General features: G+C 35.1%; 1 protein-coding gene across 1 annotated transcript; it reads left to right on the forward strand.

Annotated features, from left to right (window-relative positions):
* The first annotated feature begins 1,363 nt into the window (after nucleotides 1-1,363).
* Nucleotides 1,364-22,973, forward strand: LOC136043973 (single-stranded DNA-binding protein, mitochondrial-like). The gene is made up of 3 exons (XM_065729055.1): nucleotides 1,364-1,562; nucleotides 15,648-15,767; nucleotides 22,682-22,973. Exons 1-3 carry the CDS (start codon nucleotides 1,409-1,411, stop codon nucleotides 22,900-22,902), a joined length of 495 nt encoding a protein of 164 aa, XP_065585127.1. The 5' UTR covers nucleotides 1,364-1,408; the 3' UTR covers nucleotides 22,903-22,973.
* Nucleotides 22,974-23,685: the final 712 nt, after the last annotated feature.

Below are 23,685 nucleotides of genomic sequence, written 5' to 3' on the forward strand. Positions count from 1 at the left end.
TTAAATCCATAATATTTTTGAAATAGCCACAACAGTTTAATTTGTTTCAAATTTTACATGCTAAAAGCTAGGGGGAAAATGCCTTCAACGGTTTTTTTGCGTAGATAAAACTTCCGCTCCAATCAACAGTTCAGTTCAGTTAAAAAAAAAAAATTACGATTGAAGGTATTATTTTCATCAATTTTAGCATGCAAAACTCGAAAGAAATTAAAACCGTTGTACAGCTACATAACTTTTAATAGCCACATATCAATGATTCTAACTTAACAATTTTTCTAAAAAAGCCGTGAGTTGGAAGTATATTTTCGAATTGTTACAACCAAGGTCATATTTTAGTTTTTTTATTGCTCACCATTCAATTTTGTTGAATAAACTTATTTAAAAACTTATTTAAGGTTAGAAACAGATTTTAGTTTCTTAGTTTAAATTAAGGGATTTGGCGAAAAAAGAAAAGAATAAAGGAACAAAATTGAAATTTCGTATGAAATTCAAATAAATCTTTGTCCTTTTTTTAAATTTGAGGAACAATTTCAGACTTTTAGTCAGCTATAAATATTTTAATAGCTAAACATATCACTACAAAACTTCCTTAACAGAAAATACAAGTTTTCCGTCTGAATTTTGGACTTTGAACTACTGTATGTTGAAAATAGGAACAAAATCGGAACGAAATTTTGGATCTCTCTGAGGTCCGCTGTATCTACTCTATTTTTTTCTTGGATTCAGCATAATTCTGGACTTTTGATTCATATTTCACCAAATCTCAAAAATTTTGGGCTGCTGCCCTTTACACTTGTAATGCCTTTACCCGTTACCATAGAGATAGAAAGCAGAATCAAATTGCGTTTACGTGCTTTGCGGGTTCCATTGTTTAGACCTCGTCCTAGTTATGACCTCCAAAGTGGGTATAATTTAAATACTATAACAGTTTCTTCTTTCCCCAAGCGAGCTGAGATCGAACTTATTTTGTGATCTGCTGCGCACAAATAATAAAAGCTGCTTCATCGCTCTAACAGAAACTTTACTTAAAAAAAAATATTCTGTGATTAGAGTTTTCTTTTAAGTGAAACAGCAAGTATCACGAAAACAAAACACAGAAAGGAGCGAAAGCTACTGTTTATTGAAAAGAAAGAGATTAAAGAGTCTTAAATTTTTTTTCGATCTTACGTGTGTCATTGTGTTGTACTTGCCTTCGGAATTGTGAAGGGTCTGATTTTCTGAACAATATGTCACTCAGGGTATTTTAAACTCTTCCGTAATAAGATAAATTTGCGTCAACTGGTGGCACACCGCCGTTTACCTTAAAATAGCTTTTGTGGGTGAAGATCGAAACATGCCAATTGCACAGTTTCGGTCATATAATAAAACACTGTTTCGAGATATAATTTGAAAAACGAGCACATGTAAAATGTGGTCGCCTAGAAAATTGTTTCATTTAAACTGTGTCCAGCCCAAAAAACTGTTTCTTCTGCCAAACATTGCTTCATTTCATTGTTCTAAGATTTCAAAACAGGACGAAAGTGGGGAAAATGAGTCTAATCTGAAGATGGCCAAAGAAAAAAGTAAATACTAAGATTTTCAACAAAGTGTATCCTTTGCTAAAAGACTGTTTTTCTGTCCTAGCTGTTACTAGTTATTATATTCAATCTTTCCATATTCATGTTATTTAGGTGATAAAAAAGTGAATAAATTACTTGATAGTTTTTCTTATGCTATTTCTAAATCCAATAACTGCTTTTGGGGCAAATTCCATTTTGAACCTTTAATGGGATCCTAAAAGGTAACCTGTTGGTAAAATTCTAGTTGAGTGACTTCTTGCTATTTCAGAAAGGGGTATGGTTAAGAAAATGAAACTTTCAGGGATGGGTTTATAGGCTAAAGTAGACCTATATCCCAGGAACATATTTTAAAGTACCTACCTCAGTAAAATTCTAGTTAATTGACTTCTTGCTATCTCGGAAAGGGTTTAGGTTAGGAAAATGAAACTTTCAGGGATGGTTCTACAGGCCAAAGTATGTCCTCAGAAGGTATTTTAAAGTACCCACCTCCACTCCTTCTCCCTCTAGAGGGCCCTGAAATTTGCCTACATGACAGGTCTATACCTATTGAAATTTTGACAAAACAACATTTTACATTAATTTTCAGTTACTAGTTGCTTTTTCTCTGCCTTTAGTTCTGAAAATACAATTCCTGTTAATTGAGTAGAATTTTGAGCCATATCAATGTTTTTTTTTCAAAATTTAGGAAATGTATTTGGATATCTTTAAAACCTTATAAAATGGAATTGAGCTAAGCTATGAAGCTGAAAACAATTTTGTTGTAATTCAATTGAGCAGAAGATTTATTTTGCAAGGTTTCACTTTTATAGCACACATATTTTTAAAGGTCATCAAAGGTCAGGGCCCTCTAGAGGGAGAAGGAGTGGAGATAGTTGCTTCAAAATACCTTCCCTGGACATACTTTATTCTGTAGATTCATCCCTGAAAGTTTTATTTTCCTAACCTAAACTGTTTCTGAGATAGCAAGAAGTCAATTAACTAGAATTTTACCCCCATCTCCTTTCCTTCTCCCTCTAAAGAGCCCTGAAATTTACCTACATGACAGGTGAAATTTTGGAAAAACAGCTTTTTACCTTAATTTTCAGTTACCAGCTGCTTTTTCTCTGCCTTTAGTTCTGAAAATGCAATTGCTATTATTTTAGTAGAATTCTGAGCCATATCAGTGTTGTTTTCAAAATTTAGAAAATGTATTTGCATATCTTTAAAGCCTTGTAAGTTGGGATTGAGCAAAGTTGTGAAGCTGAAAACAATCTTGTTGTTCTTCATTCAAGCAGAAGATCTATTTTGCAATGTTTCACTTTTAATACACACATATTTTTGAAGGTTGTCAAAAGGTCAGGGCCCTCTAGAGGGAGAAGGAATAGAGGTAGGTACTTCAAAATATCTTCCCATGACACACTTTAGTCTGTAGACTCATCCCTGGAAGTTTCATTTTCCTGACCTTACCCCTTTCTGAGATAGCAAGAAGTCACTCAACTAGAACTTTACCAAAAAAATATATTGTATCAGTTTATGTGTATGATTTTTTTTTTTTTTTTTTTTTTCAAGGTTAGGCTATCAGAGCTATTAGGCTATAGAGCTATCAGTTTCCTACCAAGAGTTTTTGACAGTGCACTTTTTATTTTGATATGGCACCTTTTTGGTATGTTTCATGCACTCAATTGTACTTACAAATTTGTTTTTAGAATAATATTTGAGTGTTTAATGAAAATAACAATTATTATTCCTGAAGCAGCTACAAAAAGCATTTTTTTTTTTCTATTTATACAGTTTTTATAAATATGTTGTTTGCTTTTTAATTTTCGGCTTCTATTGGATGATTTTAGCCTCTTTAAGGGCTTAAAATAGAATTTGCTCCAAAAGAAATTGTTGAATTTTGAAGCATAAAAAAGGCATCAAGTGATGTATTCACTTCCTTCCAAAGCTAGCTAAACTGTATAAACATGTGTAAGTTTGCAACTACTTTCTATTAACATGATTGTGAATTCACAAGTAATTTCAAGAAAAAATTTTCAATGACATGAAAAAGCTAAACTTTTGTCAGTAAACAAATTTTAAAACTAGGTCAATCAATCAATTTATTAATACTAAAAGAAAACTATTACAAAAGTAAAGCAGTTAATAGGCCCAAGAAGCTTTGCTTGTAATGGACGACAGAGAACAAGAATAAAACACTTTTATAAAACATATACAAAAAAAAAACACTGGAACAAGATAAGGACATTTATCAGATAGAAAATTTAGAAGGAGATTTAACATATAGCTGAAAATGATTTTAAAAGAAGAGAAGTGACATACATATTGGGATAGAATTAAAAAGAGAGACAAAAATTATTGAACCGGAAAGACCTGACAAAACAATGCCTTTGCAAAAAGAAAAAGAGGGACATCTGAAGGGATGGAGTTCCATAATAGAATTGACTGATATACAGGAGACCTCTGAGCTGCTGTAGAGGATCGTTTTGGGAAAATAAATTGTCAAGAAGAATTACGTAAAGAAGAAAAGTACCTACCTGGGCCTGTCTGTGAGAAAAACTGGTGCAGGGTTGGTGGGAGAGTACCTAGAAAAGCAGAATGCACTAAATAAAGAGTACTTTTACCTATAATGTGATCCAGCAGAGCTATTCCAGTATCATTATAAAGATCAGAGGAAGGGTAAAGCCAAGGGAGAAGAAAAGTAGCCTTCACTGCCCTATTTTGGGCTCTTTGAAGTGAGCAGAGAAGAGATTTATTAGTATTGCCCCAGACAGAGCAGCAATAAGAAAGGTAAGGATAAATAAAAGCATAATAAAGAGAAACCATAATATCATGAGGAAGAAATGAGTTAATCCAGTGCAACATTGAAGACTGGTGGAGGATTAAGGAACGGGTGTGAGTTATATGCAGTTTAAAAGAAAGAAAACAGTCAAGATACACACCAAGAAATTTCACCATAGTAGCTTGTGGTATAATATCATTCCCAAAAGTCAGGGTGATTGGCTCCTGTATGTCTCTCATATGGTAAGGGGTCCTAAAGTTGACAATGGCACTCTTTCAACTATTAAGAGCCATACCATTTGACCAGCACCAATCCTTTACTTAGCCTTTGTAAGCTAAGTAGAGTTTATGCCTTTCTCTGAATTGAACACAGACTTCCATAATATACCTGTTACCAGACAGTAAAAATACATAAAAAATATATACCATTTCACAGTTCATTTATAATGGGATCTAGGTAAATTAGAGGGTTTTTTTGCATTACTTAGCTAGGTAGAAGGCAAACCCACCAGGTGATGTGCCTGCCTATGCATTTTCAGAATGCATTAACGACTTTTTCAAAAATTTCATTGTCCCCAAAGCTAAACCCTTGAAGTGAAACCTTGTTCTTCATTAAAAAAATGGTTACCAGAAATTCCAAAAACTAGAGGCAATGCAGTAAATGTATCACAGCTCATATTATTGACTTACCAATAAAGTGAACATGCCACTCAATGCCTTTTTTATGCTTTTTAATGAATATAATTAAACAAAAAAAATCAAGGTTTTTTAAATGAAAGTAAGGAGCAACATTAAAACTTAAAACAAACAGAAATTACTCCACATATGAAAGGGGCTTTTCCTCCTCAACGCCCACTCTTTACGCTAAAGTTTGACTCTTTCTCTTAACTCTACATTTTAAAACAGTACAAAACCTTAGTGTAAAGAGCAGGGCATTGAGAAGGAAAAGCCCCTTTCATATATGGAGTAATTTCTGTTTGTTTTAAGTTTTAATGTTGCTCCTTACTTTCATTTAAAAAAACTTGTTTTTTTTTGTTTAATTTCTGGATGTTTTTGAATTAATGCATGTTTCGATCTGGGCTCTCTGCACATAAATAATTAAAACAAAATTTGCATATTAATGTTTTGGGGCTAAATGGCTTTTTTGTAGTTTTAATTGGAAAATTTTGAGAAATCTGCCCTCCAATTTTTTGATTACTTAAAAAGGCAACTACAACTTACAATTTTTTATGAACGTTTTCATAAGTAAGAAATATAAGTAACTTACGAATTAAATTACGTAGCGAACTTCTATATTCATATGTTTTTATTACACATATGAGGGGGCTCACCCCTCGTCAATACCTTGCTCTTTACATTAAAGCTTAAATTTTGTCCCAATTCCTTAAGAATGACCCCTGAATCACAAAGGCGATAGAATAAATACTTGAAATTACTAAAAATACTTTAGCATAAAGAGCAAGGTATTACAAGGAGGTAAACCCCTCATATGTGTAATAATTTCTGTTCATTTTAAGTTTTAATCCTGCTTCTCACTTTCAGTAGAAAAAACTTTTTGTATTTATTTTTTCATTGTTTTTTTAAATAATGCTAGAAAATCCTGCACCCCCTCCATTGAAAGTCTCTTCCCCCATGAGAAGTTACTCCATGGAAAGATCCTCCCCGGTAACCCTACCCCCAAACTAAAAAAAAATCCCCCTGAAAACATCTGTACTCTTCCCAGTAACCATTACTATATGTAAACACATGTCAAAGTTTGTAACTTGCAGCCCTTCTCATGGGGACTGCAGGGGAGTAAGTCGTCCCCAAAGATATAGTTATTAGGTTTTTTGACTATGGTGAATTAAATTGGTATCTCAGAATTTTGATCTGGAAAAATGAGCATAGGAGGGTGTCTAGGTGCCCTCCAATTTTTTGGTCACTTAAAAAGGGCACTAGAACTTTTCTTTTCCGTTAGAATGATCCCTTTTGCGACATTCTAGGACCACTGAGTCGATACAATCAGTCCTGGGGAAAAAACATAAAAAAAAACAAATAAACACGCATCCATGATTTGTCTTGTGGCAAAAAATGCGAAATTCCACATTTTTGTAGATAGGGGCTTGAAACTTCTACGGTAAGGTTCTTTGATACGCTGAATCTGATGGTGTGATTTTTGTTAAGATCATATGATTTTTAGGGGGTGTTTCCTCCTATTTTCTAAAATTGGGCAAATTTTCTCAGGCTGGTAAGTTTTGATGGGTAAGACTAATCTTGATGAAACTTATATATTTAAAATCAGCATTAAAATGCCATTCTTTTGATGTAACTATTGGTATTTTTAGAGTTTTGGTTACTATTGAGCCAGGTTGCTCCTTACTACAGTTTGTTACCACAAACTGTTTGATAATCACTTCTTTTGCCAAATCAAATTTAAGCACTTTTTGACCTAACTATAAATAATTTTGGCACTGAGAAAATGTATTATTATTTTGTCTAAAATGAACAAGAAAACAGCACTGAGAAAATGTAGTATTATTTTCTTGAAAACAACTGATAACTCGTACTTTAATTGAAAAATTTGTCATTTTTAAGAGCTGAAAAAGTGCTTGAATTTGTGGTAGAAGCAATTATTATATTCATAAAGAGCATAAAAAAGGCATCGAGTAGTATGTTCACTTTATTGGTAAGTCAATAATATGAACTCTGATACATTTACCATAAATGCTTAGTTGAGTTCATTCCTAATAGTGTATTTCTAATTTTATCCTACACTTCATCCTTGATGGATAAATATACAGTTCATTTTTAGTAGCACAATTCCTTTTGTTTTTACTATCTTATAATGAATGCTAAATAATTTGGAGGATGACAAGAGATATTCTAAAAAATAGTGTGATTATTTATAGAGGGCTGTACATTTATCCATTGGAGGAGAGGTGGGATTAACTGAAGCTGCCTACTTTTATAATTTGTATAGTTATTTAATGTTTGTTAACTTTATTACTAGCAAATAATAAGGAACAAGGTATCTCTTTAAGGGCTCAACATAAAATTTGTAAAGGAAGCAATTAGTATTCTTGGAAAGGCCATAAAAAGACACATCAAGTGGTGTCTTCACATCCTTTGTAGCTAAGTTGTGGGAAAACTCTAAATCTATCAGTGTTTAAGTAAAAATTAAGCTTATGTGGCATAGATACCATGGATAAAATCATCAAGGGTCTAGAAGATGCAGCCAAATGAGCACATTTCATAAGGAGGGGTTCCAGTAAAGAAGTATGTATAAGGGGAATGTTGACTCCAATTTGGGACCTCCAGTATAAACTGATACCAAGATGAATGTACACTCAGGCTGACTAACTTCAGTGCAAAAGAATGTTCATATACAACATGCTTGTTCCCATGTGCTTTGATTCTTGAGAAGCATTTATTCCTTTGAAGGGCAGCACTTTTGCTTAGGGACAATGCAGGCAATACCTTTAATTCAGACAACAGAGTGTGCTTGTGCAGTCCCATTGCTGTTTAAATTCGAGAATTTTGTAAAAATTCAAGGATCTTAAAAATAGATGGGGGACAAATGAATAAAAATTGGATCCCCTATTTTAATTAGACACACAATTTGTAAAAATCCAAGATAAACGTTATGTGACACCTATATTTACTTCTAGCCTGTCTTTATAAAACACTGAGTCTCTGGATGACACTAGATTTCAAAGAATTAATTTGTTCATGCCACAACATCTTTGAGTCTATCCTTAGGCCAAGTAGATTCACAGAATCATAAAATGGGAACTTGCTGGAGAGCATTTTAAGCAGAATAAGAGAATCTCTTCTGCAGCTTGTAAATATGATGGCTTGGGTTTTACTGATTGAAATTGAGAAACCAAAATTCAGGAGAATCTCTGAACTAATTTTATGTTCAATGAGTTTAAAAAAAAAGTTAAAGGGTGGGATCTTTCCACACATCCAAATAATTGGATCTTCAGCATAAGAACTAAATGTTGAATGAGGTACTTGAAATGTTGAAATATACGAGTTGAAAAGAAGAAGACTCAAGGTAGTTCTATGATGAGACCTATTCAAAGACCTTTGGTAACAACACTAGTCTCCCCTTTTGTCGCATTTACTTCAAAATAATTACTTTTATCTGTTAAAATGGACTTCATAAAACCAATGAAAGAGTAAGGGAAGTCTAGATTAACTAAAGTCTCCAGCAGTTTATTGTGGATTATATTGCCACAGGAATCTGGCCAATCCAATAGGACAGTCATTCTGAAATACTCGCTTTTAAGATATTTACTAACATCAATTTCCAGGCAGGTAGTGTTGTCCATGGTGTTATGTCCTTTTCTGAAGCCTGTTTGTTCTTTTGGAAGGTTATTATTAAATTATGTAAACCATCAGTCCTTGATAAAATAAGCCTTTCAACTACTTTACTAAGGACAGGTAGAACAGAGATAGGTCAGTAAGACTTAGGGTCCTAAGATGGGCTAAAGGGCTCTAAAAGTGGAAATACACAGACAATCTTCAAATCATCTAGGAACTTAAGGTTTATATAAGGCCCAATTTTAAGTGCTGTATTGAATTCATCTTGGGAAGAGGGTATTTTCATGTGAAGAAGTGCATTGCAAACCACAAATGGATGATGAGTGGTATGAGAGCCTGAGCTTGACTTACATTACCTAAGGCTTCTCTTGCTTGATATGTGGTGTAGAAAGCATAGCAACTTTTCTCCTAAAGGTGGATCTACCTGCTGCTGTAAGGGGTGGCTCTTCAGTAGCAACAATGGCCATCGTGAGATACTTGTTTAGGCTCTCTATCCACCTGGTCCAAGGTCCACCCCTTGGGCACAATCAACCATGGGATGTGAGGTCAAATCAGACAATGGAAATGTAAGAACCTGAGCAGTCATTTATATAGATGTTGGTCAACATGTTTGCTTTCTTTTTACCTGAGACAATTGGAGAATTATACATTTTAAATATTCTCAGTTTTTAGCTTTTATAAATAAAAAAATATGGATATTAATGTACTTGTTCTTGTTGCATGTTCTTACTTGTACTTGTTGCATGTTCAAGCTGTATCCGGGCTCATAATGGCACCCAGCAGAGGACAGCATGTCTACTTCCAGAAGTTTTGCTCAAGGGTGGTAGGCTCTACAATCTTCAGCCACTGATGATTCCAACAATGGCTATATTTTCTGAACCCTCCAATTGGCTCCAGATGAGACTTCACTGTTGAAAGCCTTCCCTTTTTTGGCCTTCCGTTCTCTTCTTCCATGCTGTTAGTGGTAGATATTTGAGTCATCTTTTGCTTATTTGTTCATCTGGTCTGTGTATTATGTGGCCAAACCACCTCAGTCTCCCGTGCTCAATAATATTAGAGATAAGCAATTCCCACATTTTCTCCTGACTTTGTTGTTTGAGACTCTGTCTGAGAGGCAGATGCCCAGGTTCTAAAGCAGGCATGTTTGGTCGAAGGTGCTCAAGACCAATGGTTTTGCTGCTTTCAATGACCATGCCGCACATCCATAAAGAAGAACAGAGAGAACCATAGCTTCATACACTCGGAGGTCCATCCATGTTTAGATTTTGCTCCTCTTCCAGAACGCGTTCTATAGTTGAAGGAAGACATTTTAGGCTGATGACATGCGGCTCTGGATCTTTTCCAAAAATTCGCCAGCAGGGTTTACCATTGAGCCAAGGTAATTGAATGACTGGACATCTTTAATCTGACTACCATTTAGGGTCACAGGGATTTCTTCCATCCCAGTCGTTTGCTTTGTTTTTATTTTTGCTAGACTAATTTTGAGGTCAGTCGAGAGTGCCTTGCCTGTCATGTCACTGATCATAGCCTAGGCTTCCGCAACAGATTCAGCAAGCATGTCCACATTGTCAGCATAGTCAAGATGCATAACAGAGAGGGCTGGACTCACTGCAATACCTTCGTGCATGAATTATTGGGCATTTCTTCGGGATAAGGTACATCGTGAGGTCCCCAGTCTTGTGGTCACCCAAAGCGCGTTGGCCATCATGTTGCTTGGCATGGAGGCATGGTTGCCAACTTGCACACTTTTCGTGTGAAATGCACTTTTTTTATTGCACTCTTTTATGAAATGACTGGGTTTTCACTCCTTTTAGCCATTATTTGCTCTTTACACTCTTTTATGAAGTGATGATAGAGAAAGTACTAGCGAAATAAAAAACTCCGAATTAAATTATTTACATGCAAAAGATAGAAAAGCTAACCAGTATGATTTCTGTTATTTTTGCCTGAACCATCCCCCAGGGGTCTTTCTGATATTTTTAACCATTTACAAAGAAGTAGATCAAAGTATTGATAACAAGTGAAAATAGGATAGATTCAAAATCAAATCTCATAGAAGGAAGTTGAAAGCTGTTGGGCCTAACTATTTTTCTTGTAAATGGAGAAGTGAGTATGCAATATGCAGTAAGGCAATAGAGAAGCAACAACAAATGCAAACCTTTTCAATGTCTACTCTTGAACTGATAAAATTCTGCAAAGACTTTGGGCCTATGCACCTTTTTGAAGTATGAATGCACAACTCTGCTTGTGATAGCCATTTATTTCGGAAATAAAAATCTTATCTTACCAGCCAGGGGTTCAAGAATTTGCATTGGAAGGGACCCATACTATCAACATGACATAAAAGGGTATATAAGGAAAATATGGGATTGCCTAAAGTTGTAGTTAAGACACTTCTTGCTATCTTGGAAAGCAGTTGAGTTAAGTGAATGACACTTTCAGAAATGAATCCAGGGCCAAAAATATTTAAGCCAGTTGAAAGTGACAATGAAAAATGGGTAAATATTGAGCAGTTCATATTATTGACCTATGAATATCTAAACATTTGATGAAGTTAACTATAGTTTAGGTAGAGATCCAAGCAATCAAAATAAACACTGGCAAATTTCATGCAGAGCATTACATCGTAAGCTAGAAAAAGAATGATAGTTATTATCTAACCCATTATTTAGAGGTTGATTTAAGTAGGAATTCCTCCTAACTTTATTTTAAATACATTTGAAAAATTAAAAGGTAATATGTTGATTTACACTTTTTTTTTTACGTCGGCAGCTGGTAACCCTGCATGGAGCTCAGTGGTGCTTACAACCCTTCACTGCTGTGAGGTGCGCTACCTAACTTCCTATGCTGTCTAGTGATGGATGGCCAGATCTCATTGCCTGGAGCTCCACCACCGCCCCGGAAATTTCTGTGCTCGCACCTAGAGTCAACAGTCAACTTCAGGATGGGGTAGCCTCAGTCAATCTTGGAATCTTGTTGAAATGTCTAATTTACAACCAGCATAAACATAGTGTCTTTTGATTTAGTTGTAAAGCATAATGGTCAATTTATATAACTCTGGGGAATTGACATGCTCAATATCCCTAGAGACATAGTAACCACAACTTTCAATTGTGCTGAACAAAATTACTATCTCAAACTCTTCATTGGAGGCATTTGAAAAACCATGGGCTAAGGAGGAGTGCTGTTTGGCTTCAAATAACTTATGACTTTTATAAAGGGTACTGGAACTTCTAATTTCCAATCAGATTAGCTCCTTTAAAAGTTTCAATGGTATTACTAGCTATGATAGAGCAATGCTGCCTATGAAGTTGCTTCTATGTCTTTTGGAAAGTGTGCATGCATATAGTCTTTCCTAATTGAAACTACCCCTAAACATTCCCTAAAAATTTACCTTAATAGTCTTAATGTCATTAGTTACACTACTATAGAAGTAGTATCAAAAGTATACACATAGTGTCTTATGGCTATTTCAGAATCCTCCACAACTTACCTTAAAAGGTCGAACTTAATAATGTAAGCTGCTCTGGAGATGTTGCTTTTGACAATCAACATGCTCATAGTTTGTTTTGATTTCGTTTCAACATCTGACTAAATATCCCTTGTAAGGATCACCTTAATATCCTTATTTTTGTGCAATAGCAATAGTTGTAGTAGCAGTAGTAGCAGCATGCACATAGTACCTTTGGTTTTCTTCAACATCCCCTTCAACACACAATGAAAGTTTCAACTTAATACCATCAACCATTCCTGAAGCGTTGCTGATACTTTCTCTAGACAACCTTGTGGACATAGTTTGTTTTGGTTTAGTTCAATACAGTTTCAATATTGCCCAAAATTTTTGCCTTCATAACCGTAGCTTAAGTAGCAGTAGCAGCAGCTCTGGTAGTAATTAGATAAAAAAAAACTAGTTTTTTTAACTGAAAGTGAGGAGCGACATTAAAACTTAAAACGAACAGAAATTGCTCCGTATATGAAATGGGTTGTCCCCTCCGAAATCCCTCGCTCTTTACGCTAAAGTTTGACTCTTTGCCACAATTCTACTTTTTAAAACAATTAAAAACTTTAGCGTAAAGAGCGTGGGACTGCGGAGGGGACAACCCATTTCATATACGGAGTAATTTCTGTTCGTGTTAAGTTTTAATGTCGCTCCTTACTTTCAGTTAAAAAAAACTAGTTTTTTTTATTTAATTTCTGAACGTTTTTGAATTAATGCATGTTTTTTGGCTCTCCGCACATAAATTATTGAAATGAAATTAGTATATTAATTTTTTTTGGCTAAATGGCTTTCTCTTAGTTTTGATCAGACGATTTTGAGAAATAAGGGGTGGGGAAGGAGGACTAGCTGCCCTCCAATTTTTCGGTTACTTAAAAAGGCTACTAGAACTTTTAATATTCAACGAACGTTTTTATTAGTAAAAAATATACGTAACTTAAGAATTAACTTACGTAACAAACTTTTATATTCTTATATTTTTATTATGTGTACGAGGGGGTTTGTACCCTCGTTAATACCTCGCTCTTTACACTAAATCGTAAGTTTTGTCCCAATTCTTTAAGAATGACCCCTGAATCAAAAAGGCCGTAGAATAAATAGTTGAAATCACTAAAAATATTTTAGCATAAAGAGCGAGGTATTTATCTCCTCCTAAATACCTCGCTCTTTATGCTAAAGTATTTTTAGAACCCCTCATATGCGTAATTATCTCTGTTCGTTTTAAATTTCAATGCTATTCCTTACTTTCATTTGAAAAAACGTTTTCATGTTTATTTTTTCATTGTTTTTTTTATAGTAATGCTAGAAAGGCCTGCGCCCTTTTCATTGAATTTTTCTTCCCCCATGGCATATTTCTCCAAGGAAAGATCCTCCCACATAGCCCCCTCCCTCAACCCTACCCCCAAAACCAAAAAAATCCCCCTGAAAACGTCTGTACACTTCCCAATAACCATTATTATATGTAAACACTGGTTGAAGTTTGTAACTTGCAACCCCTCCCCCAGGGACTGTGGGGGAGTAAGTCATCCCCAAAAACATAGTTATTATGATTTTCGACTATGCTAAACAAAATGGCTATCTCAAAATTTTGATCCGTTGACTTTGGGAAAAAAATGAGCGTGGAAGGGGGCCTAGATGCCCTCCAATTTTTTTGGTCACTTAAAAAGGGCACTAGAACTTTTCATTTCCGTTAGAATGAGCCCTCTTGCGACATTCTAGGACCACTTGGTCGATACGATGACCCCTGGGAAAAAAAAAACAAACAAATAAACACGCACCCGTGATTTGTCTTCTGGCAAAAAATGCAAAATTCCACATTTTTGTAGATAGGAGCTTGAAACTTCTACAGTAGGGTTCTCTGATACGCTGAATCTGATGGTGTCATTTTCGTTAAGATCCTACGACTTTTAGGGGGTGTTTCCCCCTATTTTCCTAAATAAGGCAAATTTTCTCAGGCTCGTAACTTTTGATGGCTAAGACTAAACTTGATGAAACTTATATATTTAAAATCAGCATTAAAATGCGACTATTTTGATGTAGCTATTGATATCAAAATTCAATTTTTTAGAGTTTTGGTTACTATTGAGCCGGATCGCTCCTTACTATTCAGTTCGTTACCACGAACTGTTTGATAGCAGTTGTATTAAGAAGTAGCAATAGATTTAAAGTTTCAACCTTAGCTTTAGTGGCAGTAGTAGTATGAGTAGAAGCAGTAGCATTGGGATGCAAATATTATCTTTTGGTTTGTTCAACATCTCCCACAACAAACCCTATTAGTTTCAACTTCATGCACAAAACTGTTCCTAAGATATTGCCGAAATGTCCTTTTGACAACCTGCATACAAATGGCGTATTGTTATTCAGTTCACCTTCTCCCTTGAAAATTTTACCGTCACACCCTTAGGCAAAGTTAATACTAGTATCACAGTAATAACTCTAGTACTAGTAGCAGCAGCAGTATTAACATATAACATTTTGGTCAGTTGAACATCCCCCTCGTCAAGTCCTGGAAGTTTCACCTCAATACAATTAGCCAATGCTATAACATTGCCAGTATAAAAGCATAACAAGTCAAAAAGTAAATTCTACATTCGTGCCATTGGCATTTCAAAGGCTCTGCTTTACTCCCATGTAATTCTGTCTGTTTAGGAGAAGAGTTAATCCATTTTGTACACCTACTTGGGAAAGTGGTATCAGAAGGCCTCACTAAAAATACGTTTCTAAGGTGCTGTTAGTAGTTGTATTTGTATCTGCCAAGGGGTTAAGAAACGTCTTTTTCATGTCCTGAAGTATTTAATAATGCTATTAGAGTTGTCTCGTGACAGATTCCACCATGCTTAATTGAGCCGTATATTCATGCAAGTCACTTGTCATATGCTGACGGTATTCATCTTTTAGTTAATAGTCTTGATGCACTACAGAACGCTGTGGATTTTTTTTGCAACATATTGAATGAAATTGGTCTCTAGATGCCACTTCCTAAACCGAATTCTTGTATTTTGACTAGAGACTGCCTCCACTGATGCACTTCAAGTTGTTCAAGCTACTGTCTCATCTTCCAGTTCACTTGGGTATTTGGGCCTTCTGTTTGGAACATCAGTTAGATTCACAAGAAAGCTTATCATTGATTTATTGAAGGAAAAACTAAAAATTGTATGGGCTTCTAGGCAAGGTAAAGGAAGAATCTGATAAGAGAACCCTTGGTTGGCTATATAACGCGTTTTTCCATCACATGTGTTATTTTTGACATCCTTATTTGAACTTATCTCCGCCTCTGACAGAATGAGAGTTCGTTGTATTTCGAAAGTTATTGCATTTGTGTTATTGTTCGAAAGTTTATATTATTTGTCCCATATTGAGTGAATATTTAAAAGTTAAAGATGGTTATAATCTTGCGTGATTTTGTCATTGTCCTTTTTGTTTTGTGCTTTGGTTTTTTGTACTTCTCTTAGTGCATTATTGTTATTACAGAGGGTACCAATAAATGTTACTATTACTGATATTTTGCTGAAATTTGCCTTTTTTTTCAGCATTAAACCAGGTATTACTACTTGGTCGATGTGGTTCAGATCCACAGAAAAGGGGAAGTGAATCAAAGCCAGTTATTCTGTTTCCACTTGCAACTAGCACTTACTTTGAAACAAATGATGGTATGTATTTTTTTCGTATTATTGTTATTATTATTGGTATTTATGAGCTATTCCACACAATCTTAAAGGGGTATATATACACCATGTTTAGCGAAAAAAACCAAAGTGTAATCCAACCCATCTCCCAAGGTGGAAAAACTCAAAGTCCCAAGTTTTTGGCTATATAAATGCTAGGCATAATTTTTTTTTTTTTTTTAATGAAGTATCGTTTTCTCCAAAATGCATGGATTGTAGTGTCTGGGTATTTTACTGATAGAGTTGGGAAGAGACTAAATAACGAATATATGATATTTTACGATAGTTTTGACAATCTTTCTAGTGGGAGGGAATTTTTTGGGCACACCTAGACGGAAATACCTAGTATTCCCCCCCCCCCCCGTATCCAGGTGTACCCTATACAAAAAAAAACAGATCAGAGAGTGAGAGAGATAAAAATCAAAAGCATTAAATCAACAAGGCCTAACAATTTTGATGTATAAAGAATAATATCCCTTATATAAATGTTTTTAATCTTATCATTAAGTGGTATTTCTATGTATATTGGGAAAAATTTTCTTTTTATGGAAGTTTGTAAATTATAATCCAGACCTTGGTTCTGTCAGTTATCCAATATTATTCGTTTGCTGGTTTTAAATGATGTTTTTTTTTTTTTTTTTTTTTTTTTTTTTTTTTTTTTTTTTACTATGCTGATATGTATAGTGAAAAAAGTATTGTGTCAGTAAGTGCAGTATTTGATTAATAAGAAAAACTTCTATTTTGGGTCTCTGTAATGGAACTCCTGAACTTTCTCTCCTCTTTTGGATATGCCTATTTCTTAAACAGGGATTGGCAGAAGTCCCTAGACCTTAAGTCCCGGCAGAACACCGAAAGGGAGGACTCTTAATAGAGGGACAACTGTAGAAATCGGATGATCCAAAAACCTGGACAATGGCCTCTGCTAAGGGTAGAGAGGAATGGTGAAAAATGGAATAAGAACTTGTGCTACTGCGTCCGTGGCAACCGACAATAATTTATCCAATTTAACGAATCTCCAGTCAGAGAAGACACCAACATTTACTCCGAAAACATCAATTTCAATTGGAGCGCAAAATGTAGGTACACTTGCTAAACTGGGAAAAAAGGAATTGACTTCAAATAAAATCAACCGCAACCGTTGGGATATTATTGGACTATCAGAGACCCATCTTCCTTTGAATGTAATAGAAACCATAAATGACACCACGCTCATCCCCTTGGGACAAAGCAATGGTTTCTACCGTCAAGACGTTGGTTTCTTGCTTTCTAAACATGCCAAAGAAATCTGTACTTGCCATAAACCAAATCTTAGAGCGCATCTTCAATGCCCATTTTAAAGGTTCCATTGCTAACAATGCCCCCAACTCCTGAAGGGACCAAGAAGCGGAAGGCTTATACGCCCAGCACCAACTCACCATAGACCAGGTGCCCACTTAAGTGGTTCTCTTCGTGATTGGGACTTTAGCGCCATCGTGGGATAATCAAATGCAGGCTTCGAAGACGTAATGGGTGAATTCGAACACGGTCTAGAAAATTATAGGGGGGAAATGATGGTAGATTTCTGTCGTGATAATGAATTTTTTATTACCAACACCATGTCTCGATATAGAGAACGCATAAAAGTCACATGGAGGTCCCCAGATGGCCGCATCTCAAATATGGTTGACCTCATACTGGTCCAAAAGTGTTGGAAGTCGTCAGTATTGAATACAGTATCTTTAGCCGGTGGTGATTTTGACTCAGACGACGTTCTAGTTATGTCAAAACTTTGTATGCGCCTCCGGAAGCCCCAACAAAAGCTACCGAAGATATCGTGTCGATCTGCTGAAAACATTGAAACAAGGAACAAGCATAGAACCGCTCTCTCAAATAAGCTGTCGAGTACCCAACTTACGGGAGTCCCAGCTAGAGAGGAAATCGAGTATCTTGTTGATAAAAGTACCTCAATCATCAGAAAATCGGCCAATGAAATCTCGAGAGTACAGTCCCACTCTGATAAAACATGGATTACATTTGAAATCAGTGATACTTGTACTGATAAACGTAATCACGCCAAGAAACAAGACCGACAAATTCAGGACAAATATAAAAGGCTGAAACGTCTAGTAGAGAAAAAATAAGGCGGGCTCTGTGCCAATACGTCAACGATAAGTGCCATGAATCTTAAGACAGGTGACAGCCACGACATGTACAATAAAGTACAAGGGCTGTTGGAAAAGAAAAATGTTTTAGATAAATATGTAGATAAACAGTGCTCATCATCAGCAGTAAAACTAAAAGACATCAATAAAAAGCAAACAAAATTTATACCTAATAAACTTATTACATATAGTTTATTGCTCTTATTTTTTTCAATGCAACAGCGGAAGCAAATCTCTTTGACCTTTTCGGTTCCGGTTCATTAGATTTATCTGACATATTACGTGGACAGAGGTCATAGCTCTTAGGTGAGATGATTTTTACTTTATTTGACCTCAGTAAATTATCCTAAATTGAATTCAACCCAAATTCACCTGTATCTCTGTTTATGGAATTATTCTTGAATAATTTTTTTTTCGATTGTTTCCCTGAAAATTTGCTTTAAACCTTGGTCCCTAGAAATAAAAGAAACATTTTCAAACAAAATAAAATGATTTGGATAATTAAAAATATCCGAAAGGGCCGATGTGAAATCTTCAGGTTTGGTATTTTGCTTTAAAGATGATGAAATAGAATTATGATGTTGTAGCTATCTCATTTTTAAATTCTGGTTAGGACGTCCCACATAAGAGCTTCCACAAGTACATGGGATTTTATAAACCCCACTTTGTTGCTCTACGGAAGTTCGATCCTTTCCAGAATTTAAAAAACTAGCCAAAGTGTTACTACCTCTTAAAGCTACCTTTAAGCCACTATTTTGTAAAATTCTTAAGTTTTTCACTCAACCCTGGAACATATGGTAGGGAACAAAAACATCTTTCTTTTCTGTTGTTTCCAGAATATTGTCAGAAAATTCTAGAAATTTTTTTCTTCTTTTCGAAAAAGTCTGGTCAATTAACCAACCCGGATAATGGTTACTTACTAAATTCTCTTTTAACAACAATAATTCCTCCTCAATGAATTTTGGAGAGCAAATTCTAAAAATACGGTCAGTTAAGGATATGATCAAACCAATTTTTACTTGGCGAGCATGACCGAAGAAAAACGATGAAAATAATATTGTTAGTAGGTTTTCTGTAAATCTTAAAATCCGAACTATTTTCATTTTTTCGAAGAAGAGCATCCAGAAAAGGAAGTTTCTTATCCTCTTCTAATTCTATTGTAAATTTTAAATCACCTCCCCAAAAATTAAGATGTTCTACAAAAACCTTTTAATTCCTCCTCCCCATAATTCCATACTGAAATTATGTCATCCATACATCTCCCCCAAAATTTGTGTTTTAAAAATATGAATCTAACGCCATTGTTTCAATATTTTCTACAAAACAATTTGCTAATAAAGGACTTAAAGGGGCCCCCATGAGTAAACAAATTACTTGTTCGAAAACCCTCCTCTGAATTGAAAAAAATAAGAGAACGTGTTGCACAACCTACTAAATTCATAATCACACCGACTTCCAAAACTGTCTCACCACTAATTAAGTCCAAATTTCTTAATATCTTTCTTTCAAGAAGAATTTCTGCGGCTTTTACATCAGTGCTCGTATTGAGACTATGTCGAAACTTGAAATTATAGAATTTGAAGAAATCTCCACTTCTTTGAGTTTTTTTACAAGTTCTGACGAATTCTTAATGTAAGAAATTTGTGCAGACATGAGTGGTTTACATAATGACACTAACCACTTACTCAGAGCACTTTTTGGTGACTTTGTACTTGCAACAATTGGTCGTAATTGCAGATTTGACTTATGTATCTTTGGAATTATATATAATTTAGGGCACAAAGAACTTCTTGGTAGGAATTTGTAGAAAAGTTGAGGTGTAATCTTCCCTTCTTCCTTCAAACTCTTTAACTCGTTCTTAAACTTCTTTGTGTATGAGTCTGTCGAGTCAAAAGAAAGTTTTTTGTACGTTTTTTCATATTTCAGTAAAGCGTTTAATTTAGAATCGCAGTCTTTGGTGTCCATTACCACTAAAGTGTTACCCTTGTCTGCTTTTGTGATAATAATAGATTCATCCCTTCTTATATTATTAAGAATCTTTATGTCTTTGATAGAATTGTTAGGAAATTCTGGTTTTAAAGCAAACTCTGACAGGGTTTTAACTGTAGAAGCTCTTACTAAGCTAACATCTTTGATTAGGATGGGGTTTCTATGTAAAGATGTTTCTATTGAAGAGATAATTTCTTCTACTGGGACTTTATTAGTTTTAAAGCAAAATTTTGGACCTTTTTCTAATACGGACTTTTCTTGTAACGTTATGATCCTTGATTAAAAATTAATTACGCCTGGTCCAAGAGTATTACGAAGAGTATACTTCGTAATACTCGTAATACCAAGAGTATACTTGACGAAGGTATTACGGCTTTATTTTCAGATAATTTTGAAAACTTTTTAAGTAATTTTTCTCTGGAAAGGTGAAAGTCATGATTGAAGTGATTTCTTGCTGTTTGTTGAATAAAACAAAAATCACTTGCACTCACCTTTTTTTATATACTATTTTCCAGGAAAAGTTTATCTTTCACTAATAAAGCTCTTTTTCTCCTTTTATCTTTAATCAGATGATTTAACGTCTTGAAATGTAGACCTCGTTCGAACTTTTTTCCTTTAAAAGTGCCTAAATGTAGATTGAATTTATAAATCAAATTATTTTTTTACAAGCCTCCTCGTATGTTAAACATAAAGTGTTTTCTTCAATATTCCTAGCTGTGTTTCAAACTATCCTTCCTGAGACACCATCAGCGACTTTGCAAACTATTTCCCTAAAATTATCCCATCCATCTTTTACATTGTTAAATTTTAAACTCTTCAGTTTACTATTTAACTGTTTCTTGAGTGTTTCTCTCATATTCTCATCCTAGAGTCTACCAACGCCATAGCTTCCTAGAAGTTAGTTACCCTTCCTAAATGTCAGCTCTAGACACTACTAGATGGTGATATTTACTTCTAACATCAATAACAGTACTCCTATATGCCCTTGTGTCTTTTATCAATCCTGCCAGTCTTCAGTTTAGAATTGCAGTGTTTTGATCATTTGTTTCTATTTGCAAGTTTTTCTAATTTGAAATTTCTCCCTGTGGTATGAGTCATACGCTGATCGCGAATACCAGCTATGCGCCATTAGTTTTAGTTTAGTTGATTACCTGTATCCGCCTTGTAAGTTCTGTAAATAAATGCTTGTTAAACGAACATAGCAAAATTTATTAAACGAACACAGCAAGAATAACTTAATCAACATGTCTTACTATGATGTTAATACCATGTTATGGGCCATTCCTTGACCAAATACTGTATTATAAAAAGATTGCTATACCTACGAAACTGTAGTATAGTGTGTAACCATTACTGTTTTCTTTTCCTGCACCAAATACCCTAGGCTAGGATACCATCTATTCCTATTTCTACCAACTTGGGCGTTAAAAATTCCTAATAAAACCATCATATATCTACCTGGGTCCCTTTCTATTTGTTCCTGTAGCTATAAGTAAAATTCATCTGAGTCACTAGTATCTCCATTAGTTGGTTCTGTAGGGGACCTGTACTAGGAGTGATACCCTGCTGTTTTAGTCGTAAGATAAACCACTAGTATTCAGCTATTAAAACTTTCCCAACCTAAACAAGACTTAGCAGCTTTCTTATTCATCATGAACCCTAATCTTTGCCTATGCACCCCATCCTTCCTGTCTGAGTAAATTAATTCTATATCATCTGATTTCATGTTTCCTACCCCCTGGGGTATGAGTTTTTTAAACTCCTAATAGGTCCAGTTTGAAGCATCTGAATTCTCCAGTCAAGAAGTCGAAGTCATAGTTGTTTCATAGTTGTCAGTCATAGTTGTCATCATTGATTTCTGTTGATTTTGATTGATTGATTTCATTGATTTCTATTCTTGAGCTTTCCGCCCATAATTGAAATACATATGTGTGTACACACTTTGGAAACGGACCTATAACTGACAAGGCCGTATCAAGGAGGGGGTAGGGGGTTTGACCTCCCTTCCAATCAGAGCGGAGCTACGTCCCCCTCCCGCCCACACACACACACACGTCGTGTTTTCCCGATATGCATCCAACAGAAATTGTGAGACAGTCCTTTTGTTCAATATATTCTAAAGATCATATAAAGAGGCTTTTGTGCTTGATAGAAACCACCAGAGGCTGAGGGCGAGGTTTGTAAGTTGTGCCCCTGTGGCATTTAAGGTTCTTATGGAAGGTATGGTTGTACAAACTTCAGAGATGGCTCATTTGGTTGATATTGGAAGTTCTAGTTCCATTTTAAGAGTAAAAAAATATGAAGGTCAACAATTCTTTAAATCATTGAAATTATTATGGCCTTAGGAATCCGATTGGGATGGAGGAGGAACGTGCGTAGCTGTGTTGGCCTCACGTGGCTTGGTGCTGCAGTGAGTTATTATTATTAGTAATAGCAGTAGTATTTTACCATATATATGTTGTATAAACTATGAATGAATAATTTTTTTTTCTTCGTTTTAAGTTTCAGCCTAGCTTTTTACTTCTACTAGAAAAAAAAGTATGATCATTAATGTAAAAATGTGTAATTCTGTGAAAAGTTCCCAGGTGGGATGACTAATGCAGGCATCTTTGTGTCTTAAGTGTGCTTATATTATGTCACACATCCATTCTGTATGAACTATATGGAATATGTAATATATTGTAGGGACAATCTTGAGATATGGACCCCCCCTCCTGTTTACAGGCCCGTTTCTGGTATTTAAAACATAATAATGTGTTTTTATTTCAGGAACTCAGGCAGTTAGAACCGACTGGCATCGAATAGCAGTTTTCAAGATTAAGCTAGGGGAAAATGTCGTAAAATATATGAAAAAAGGACGTCGCGTCATGGTACAAGGAAAGATTTTGTATGGCGAAGTGAAAGATCCAGACGGCAAAACAAGACAAACAACTACAATAGCAGCAGACGATGTTACTTATGTTGATGCCTCTCGTAGGACGGAAGACTAGAACATCATCACTGTTTTACTGTTTTTGTCTAATTTTGTACAGTTTCTTAAACAATTTAGGTTTTTCTAACATATTGCTCAAATAGTTTCGAAGTATGAATTAGTATCATACGATTGTTGAATAGTAATATCAATCACTGCAGCGGGTGGAGGGTCGTCAAGTTAGTTATATTAGTGAGTAAGTTAGTTATAACCTCAATATAGTTATATTAGTTATATGTAAGTTATATTAGTTGCCCATTGTTTATAGAAAAGGAAAATGGAGGCATGTTTGATCCTGATTTTCCAAAAAGCTAAGAATATTAAGGTAGAACTTTTAGAAAATGTTGAGGGGAATGTCAAACAAAATAATGGCACACTATATGCAAGAGGTGTTTCAAAAGGATACAATAACAATATCTAATGAACAGCTAAGGGTATTTAGTTGAAGCTTTAGATGCCTGTTGAGAGGGATGTTGAAGAAGAAAAGAAGGATAACCGCTCCCCCACTCTTGCCCTTTTAGATGCTCCGCTAAAAATGATGAAGCCATTTATTTGAAATAGTCACGAAGTCTTATAGCTATTCCTCTAGGCATGTTATGCCACCATAGCCCCTGGGGTAGGAAATGTAAATTACGTAATCTATTTAATTTTAATATGTATTATTTATCATTGAAGAGGGGGGGGGGTATTTGATCCTGGGTGTGTCCGAGAAGGCTAAGGGTATTGAAGAAAAATTTTAGGAAATGTTGATCTGTATCTAAGATATCAAAAGCGCATATCTGCAATATTTAGGGACGGATAA

The sequence above is a fragment of the Artemia franciscana genome, chromosome 2 (genome assembly GCF_032884065.1).
Source record: "Artemia franciscana chromosome 2, ASM3288406v1, whole genome shotgun sequence".
Classification (NCBI taxonomy): domain Eukaryota; kingdom Metazoa; phylum Arthropoda; class Branchiopoda; order Anostraca; family Artemiidae; genus Artemia; species Artemia franciscana.

Coding starts and splice junctions, on each gene's coding strand:
- LOC136043973 (XM_065729055.1), top strand. CDS start 1,409: ATGTGGTCGCCTAGAAAATTGTTTCATTTAAACTGTGTCCAGCCCAAA. Junction 1,563..15,647: donor GAAGATGGCCAAAGAAAAAA/GTAAATACTAAG, acceptor CTTTTTTTTCAG/CATTAAACCAGGTATTACTA. Junction 15,768..22,681: donor TTACTTTGAAACAAATGATG/GTATGTATTTTT, acceptor TTTTTATTTCAG/GAACTCAGGCAGTTAGAACC.